This window comes from Chrysochloris asiatica, unplaced genomic scaffold (genome assembly GCF_000296735.1).
Source record: "Chrysochloris asiatica unplaced genomic scaffold, ChrAsi1.0 scaffold00037, whole genome shotgun sequence".
Lineage (NCBI taxonomy): Eukaryota > Metazoa > Chordata > Mammalia > Afrosoricida > Chrysochloridae > Chrysochloris > Chrysochloris asiatica.
The window spans coordinates 17,231,470-17,238,900 of NW_006408555.1; the positions used below are offsets into that span (position 1 = coordinate 17,231,470).

The window sequence follows — 7,431 nt, forward strand, 5'->3', positions numbered from 1 at the left end:
CTGCCAAAAGAACCAACACATCTGTGTTGGAAGAAGTACAGCTGGAGTGCTCCTTGATGGCCAAGATGGCCAAACTTTGTCTCTCATACTTAGGACATGTTGTCAGGTGGGACCAGTCGCTGGAGAAGGATATCATGTTTCGTAAGGTGGAGGGTCAGAGAAAAAGAGGAAGACCCCCAGTGAGATGGCTTGGCAAAATGGCAGCATCAATGGGCTCAAGCATGGCAACAATAGTGAGGTTGGCCCAGGACCAGGCAGTGTTTCGTTCTGTTGTGCATAGGGTCGCTATGAATCGATACTGACTTGATGGCACCTAACAACAACCACCACAATGTGGGAGACCAGGCTTCGATTCCTGGCCAGTGCACGTCGTCATGCACAGCCACACCTATCTGTCAATGGAGGCTTGTGTGTTGATGTTATGTAGGATAGGTTTCAGCAGAAATTCCAGCCTAAGAAAGACCAGTAAAAAAAACTTGATGATCTACTTAACACCAAACAGCCAAAGAATACCCTACACATCACAACAACCAGACCCACAGTTGATTCTGTGGAGGGCGTAGGACTGCATCGCTCATACTATGGTGAATGGCATAAGTTGGAACTTAATCAACAGCAGCTGGCTAACAACAGCAATTAGGCGATTCTGATAACTCATGAACGGTATGTAATGGTCACCTTTATGGGTCAACTTGGCTAGGCCATGATTCTCAGTGGTTTGGTAGATATTATGTAATCATAATGTCTGCCTCATTGAGTGACTATGCGTGTTACAATGCCAGTTCTGAGCCCCCCACCCCCTACCCCAGCATCAGATTTCTGGAGCTGCAGATGGCCCATCACTGAGCTTCCTGCCTGACTCTACAATACCTCCAAGGAGACAGATGGGACTATGCCTTCAAGTCAAGAGGAAATTTCACCTAAGAAATGGGAAAGTAGCCAGATCATGGCAAGGAGTGACCAACGCTCAACCAGATCCATTTCCAATCCCAACTCATAGGGACCCTATCAGGCACAGTAGAACTGTCCATGTGGTTTTCAAGGCTGTACTCTTTAAGGTAGCAGACTGCCACATCTTTCTTCCACGGAGTAGCTGGTGGGTTTAAACTGCCAACCTTTTAGCAGCCCAAGTTTTAACCACTGTGCCACCAGGGAGCGGCCACGGAGAGAAGAATGACAAGTTCAGCCTAGGAAACCCTACAGGGCAGTACTACTCTACTACTCTGTTCTATTGGTCAGTATGAACTGGGGTCAACTCTTCATGGCTATGGGTTGTTTTTAGGTTCACACAGCTGGTGAGTATAACAGAATCAAGATCTGCCTTGGAGCTTAATCCAAGTTTCTCTGCTCCTGCCACTCTCTTCACTCTTCCCTTCCTACCTCAGGGACCAAAGTTTTGCTTCGGATCTCATCCACCCTGGGGACCAGGGCATACCACTTGCTGACAAATATCCAGCAGTGATGGCGATGGTCACCTGTCAGACCTACTGCATGCATGGATAGTGATGACAGAGCCAGAGGCTCCCAGCTGTGCCCCCCAGTATGCTCTGAGTCCTTAAAACACACTCCAAGGAACCATGGCTAATAGTCTTGGTGCACTACCTTGCAAACACCCTGAAGGCAAGAACCACATCCATATCACTGGATATATACTAGTGGGAAGAAGTCCCCAGCTTCCCCACCCATCCCGCCCCACATTAGTCTTACCTGTTAGCTCTCAGGCTCACTGTTCCCTGTACTTTATCTTTGTAGGAAATGGGTATATTGAAGGCAAAGAACTAGAAAACTTTTTCCAGGAGCTGGAGAAGGCAAGAAAAGGTTCTGGCATGGTAAGTCCAGCCCCTCTCCCATTGTCCAGGTTCTCTCTCACTCTGTCCTATGCCTTTGGACACTGTTTGTCCCAAGATATGTGTCCCATCAGCAGGCTGCCATCTCTGGCCTTGACACTTGGAGTTTTTCTTTCAAAAAACTGGAATCTTCTCTAAAAAGAGTACCTTGCCTCAATATCCTTAGGTGCCTAGGATTGGAAATGTTCCGAGTGCAAAACTGTGTCTGTGCATGCATGGACGAATATCGGTTTTTCCTAGGGAAAGCGTTCACAGCCTTCCTAAGATGCTCAAAGGACCATAACTTAAGATTGGCTGCCTGGGGTTTCTCAGCCTCAGCACTACTGGCAGTTGGGGTGGATAATTCCTGTGGCGGTGGTGGTTGTGGGGCTGTCTTGTGTACTGTAGGACGTTTAGGAGCATACCTGACCTCTACTCACTAGATGGCAATAATACCTCCCCCTAAGTGATAACAATCAAACATGTCTCCAGATGTTCCCAAATGTGCCCTGAGTGAGGTGGCAAAATCATCCCCAGTTGAGAACCACTGTTGTAGACCAGCAAAGATAAGACTCCTCAGCAAGAGCCTGCCTAAGGGGAACCTGAGGATTGTTCTGGACCAGTGTCTGAATCACATGGCACTGGCTGGCTTCATTCGTGGAGAGGGCACACTACTCTTGTTGACCTGCCTTACGTGACTCCAAATCATGCCCCAGCCACTTAATGATGGAGAAGGTGCTTACTCTGGTGCCAAGCTGCAACTATAAATTCTGCTAAAGCCTTTTGGAGGAGGCATTTGCAATCATGAAAATCCACCGTGACTGGAATTAGCCTTTGTGGTTCCCATGTCTCTTTCTGGAATATGTGGAGTCAGATCCACTCCATCCCACCAGCTGTGGGCCCTTTGGGGTCTCTCTCCTCTCCTCTGCTTCATGTCTGTTGGCTAATCCCATACTTATTAGCAACTCTTCAAGGAACCATTCAGGAGATGAGTCTCAAATGCACCTGTGAGCCCCGATTCAAGCTCGACAACATGCCCCACTGAAAGGAGGTTGGAGCTGTGGGCTTAAGAGGTTTTGAGGTGATTCATGGTTTTGTTTGTCACCAAACTCTCTTGTCCTCCCTCATTACTAGGATAATGAAGCCTGGATCACGACATACATAGGCTTCAGAACTGATCCTGGGATCAGTAGGCTGAACAATGTGTTTTTATGAAGGGCTTCAGATCTGAAGCCCTTCTCTGAGTCATCCCCTTCCTCAGAGAGCATCATGGGTGATTTTCAAGTCCATCAACAACAATCCCAACTGTTATCGTCCAGGACTGATGCTCAGAGCAGCTGTTGTATGATAGAAAGAATATTGGACTTAGAATTGAGAATCATGAGTTCAAACCCTGCCTCTAGTCACTGAGTGACCTTGGGCCTCCATTTGTGTGTAAAATGGAGAACCAGTAACCTCACAGGGATGCTGTAAAATTTAAATATGACCATACTTGTGATAAGTGCCAAGGACCATACCAGGAATCTATGAGTGCTTAGTAACTTTAAGTCAATAAATATTGATAAACAATTAAATACTGGCAAAATTGAGACCAGTTCCAATGATATAAAGCATAGAATGGATGCGGGAAAGACTAAGAATTGGTAGATTTCGCCATGACCTGATCCTAGCAAGCACAGAACTCGCCTGAAAGTCTTTATATAAAAGTGAAACAAAGGCACTGACTGCCAAAGTATTTATTTCAGGATAGCAAAGAGTTTTTTATGCAAATAACTCAGTAGTGGCATCCCAAACCATGGGAAGGTTTTAGAACTTCAAGAGAGTCTCTAGAATCAAGACAGGCAGCAATGGTCTAAAAGAACTCTTAAAGTTCATTGCCTTTCCATTAGTCACAATAATTGAACGGAACTTAAATTACCCCTCTTCAGATTCTCTCAGGCATAAAATCAGAGAGAAAAATATAGCAGAATTTCCAACTGATCTTTAAAGAACAAGCTGAACAACCTTGCTATAGTAGAGTACTGAGAGTGTCTCATTACTCACATCTGAGTAATGGGAGTAAGTCCCCACTCTTCTAATACATTGTGGGTTTTAATCCATCTCAATGGTAGAGCTGCTTATTCAATTACATGGTAGAAAGCATGTCTACATGCCCTGTTCCCCTTTAAAAATTATGTGATGAGCCCTGACAAGAGATCTGACATGGTCTGGAAGAGGCCAAAGATGGCAGCCACTCAGAGCACTGACTCAGCCTTGTCCAATACCCACAGATTTAGAACACAAAATGATCCCTGCTGTTGCCACACTGAGAAAGTGTGAGGCTCATGTTCATACCCAGATGTAAAATCCATCCCTTTGGTCTTTCTACAGGTGCCAAAGAGTGACAACTTTGGGGAGAAGATGAAGGAGTTCATGCAAAAGTATGACAAAAACTCAGATGGGAAAATTGAGATGGCAGAGGTGAGTCCTGCTGTCCTGAAAGCCTCGTGGGAAAAGACACATGCCTTGTCCTTGGCCCAGAGCCTAAATGAGATGTTTAAAAACCTCTCTCTATGTATAACTGACACATGTACACCAATATTCAATGAAACATTATTCACAATCACCAATGGTAAAATAACCCAAGTGCCATCAATAGATGAATTGATAAACAAAATGTGGTATATCCATTACAATGGAGTGGTATTCAACAAGAGGAGAAATGAAGTTCTTCGTACATGCCACCACATACATGCTACCACATGAAAGCTAAGTGAAATAAGTTAGATACAAAAGGACATTTATACAATTATGAAATCTCAGTGGTGGTGGTGGTATGCCGTGGAGTCGGTTCCGACTCACAGACACCCTGCATAGGGTTTCCAAGTCTGTAAATCTTTACAGGAGCAGAAAACCTCATCTTTCTCTCACAAAACGACTTGTAGTTTCAAACTGCTGACCTACTCTACAATCTCTAGAATAAGTAAATCCATCAAGGCAGAAAAAGATTAGTAATTACCAGGGGATTGAGGAAGGGGAATAGAAAGTTAAAAACAAAACCAAACAACCCTCTCCTCCTATCTGCCAGCACTGAGGATACCCCAAGAGAGTAAGTGAGGCTTTTTCTGTATATCACATAGAAAGAGAACCTTCACTTCCTTGAGAAAAGAGGAAGAAACCAACAATGGTTTGGGACAGGGGTGGAGAGCTCAAATGCCTTCGAGGTCCAACAGGTGTTGTAAATGTGTGATTGAGTCTAACTAAAGGCAGTAGGAAAAGTAAAGACTGGAAACAGGAGATTTTACACCCTTTCTTAAAGCACCCAGCGGCAAAATTAAATATACATATGTGCATGTATATTTTAAACCAACACATGTACATCAATATTCACTGCGGCATTATACAGTAAGCAAAGGTATGGGTTGCCCTATATCTATATATGCATTCGTGACATATATATGACAAGCAAAACATGGCTCCCATGTGTCTCCTTGGCCATGTTACCATCCTTCCTTCAGGAAACTGCACTGCGTCCTGACAGGTAATGTTAGTCTCTCTGTATCCCCACAGCTGGCGCAGATCTTGCCGACGGAGGAGAACTTCCTTCTGTGCTTCAGGCAGCACGTGGGCTCCAGTGCTGAATTTATGGAGGTAAGGCTAAGGTGCTGTCTTCTCTCTGCATTGGGGGCCTGCCTTCTTCCCATGTGCACAGCCAGCCTAACCCTGGGAGTGGTCCTGGGAGAAGCTAACCCCTTAGCACTCTGCTACTTCAAGTCTGGTGTGTGGATCAGCAACATCAGCATCTCCTTGGAGCTTGTTAGAAATACAGAATCTGCATTTGAACAAGAACCCAGGTGATCTGTGTGTACATTCAAGAGTGGGAAGGAACGTCAGAAGGAAGCTTGAGTTGAGTCCATGGAAAATGCTATACATACATTATCTTCCTTTTGGGAATTTCTCATAGACATTTGTATATTACAGGATCTGAGGCATTCTATAGTAAAGAAAGAAACCTGTTACACTTGGTTTGGCTCCAGGATCTCCCATACTTTCGTCTCATTCAATAGCATTACCAATTGCTACCTAGTGAACTAAGGAGTTGTAGTAGCATAGTAGTTACAAGTTGGGCTGTTAATCTCAAGATTAGCAGTTTGAAACTACCAGCTATTCCATGGGAGAAAGATGAGGCTTTCTGTTCCAATAAAGAGTTATAACCTCAGAAACTCTACATCGGGTCACTATGGGTTGGGACTTATTTCTCAGCACACAACCACCCACCTAGTGAACTTCAGCTCGTGGCAGACCCTGAGTGTAAGACTGTGCTCTGTAGAGTTTGCAATGGCGTATTTTTGCAAGTAGATTGTCAAGTTTTTCTTCCAAGGCACCTCTAGGTAGATTCCAATCTTTAAACCTTTTCGTTAGCACAGCAGCCAAGCATGTTAACCATTTCTACCACCCAGGGGACTCTTTTCTAATATTGTTGTTGTTGTTGTTAAGTGCCGTTGAGTCAGTTCCAACTCATAGCAACCCTCTATAGATTTTCCTAGGAGCGTCTGGTGGGTTTGAACCACTTATCTTGTGGCTAGCAGCAGTCCAGTGCCTATCCTACAGTGCCAAATCAGGGATCTAATAATTAGTGTCCCTCAAAGTCAGACTTCCAAGAAGTATCCTTAGAGGAAATGCTGCATGAGCTTGCCCAGCGTTCTCCCAACCCCCCATTCTCCTTTACCATATTGTCATAAAGAAGGAATAATGTACCATCCTAATGCTGGGAACATCCAGTGAGAATTCCAGTTCCACCACATTCCAGGATTGAACTTTTTGACTGTGATCTGAGCTTCAGTATCCCGTTTTACAATGGGCATTACCATCCGTGCAGTAGAATTTTTCTGAGATCCTTGTGTGAAATATTACATCCAATTTCAAGAGTCTTTTGACATATTCATTATGTTCCACTTCAACTAGACAGTAAAAGATTGACTCATAGGAACTTGCCTATATTCCACCATTTCTTATCTGTCAGTTTCATATGATTCGAGCAAATACATTAACCCAAATATCAAGCAAACTACCAGTTATTTCCTGGTATCTTTTTCTAGAACTCTTCACTTTAACTATTCAGTATATGTGTCCCTCAAAGTGAAACTCATCCGCTACCCATCACACACACTGTCTGCTGGTTTTCCAGGTGACTGGCATTGTCATTCCATTGTGTTAAATCCATTTCCAGCCACCATAATCCCCTCTCCATGACTCAGTCGACTGGAGAGCTTATCCAGAAACACACACATGGCAGTGAATTCTCTCCCTCATGGATAGAAAGTCAGTTAGAAACAGGTTTCTCAGGACGGACAGAATCCATTTTTAAATGGCAGCTAAGTATCATACATGAATTTTATTGTGCTTTAAAGGACTGTCTCCAATTTTTCATAAGATGGCAAGATTCCATAAGCTGGTAATAGATATTCTGAATCTGTTCTTGGTTCTTTTCTTGCCTCTGGGAAGGGTCCTGCAGATACTTATAACTTATCAGGGTCCTACTGTGTCAGGTTTTCTGTCTGTAGAAAAGGGAGTGGTATGCCTGACCCTACTCCCCTGCTTTTCTACTGGGGGGGGGGGGGGGGGG

At 44.3% G+C, this 7,431-nt stretch overlaps 1 protein-coding gene across 1 annotated transcript in view; it reads left to right on the top strand.

The window, feature by feature from the left end:
* The window catches only part of CALB2 (calbindin 2), a 31,874-nt gene that overhangs the window by 13,950 nt on the left and 10,493 nt on the right, over positions 1-7,431 (top strand). Inside the window, exons 2-4 of the mRNA XM_006860184.1 lie at positions 1,753-1,829; positions 4,197-4,286; positions 5,376-5,456. Of these exons, the coding sequence (XP_006860246.1) occupies positions 1,753-1,829; positions 4,197-4,286; positions 5,376-5,456 (248 nt within the window). The remainder of the gene's footprint in view (positions 1-1,752; positions 1,830-4,196; positions 4,287-5,375; positions 5,457-7,431) is intronic.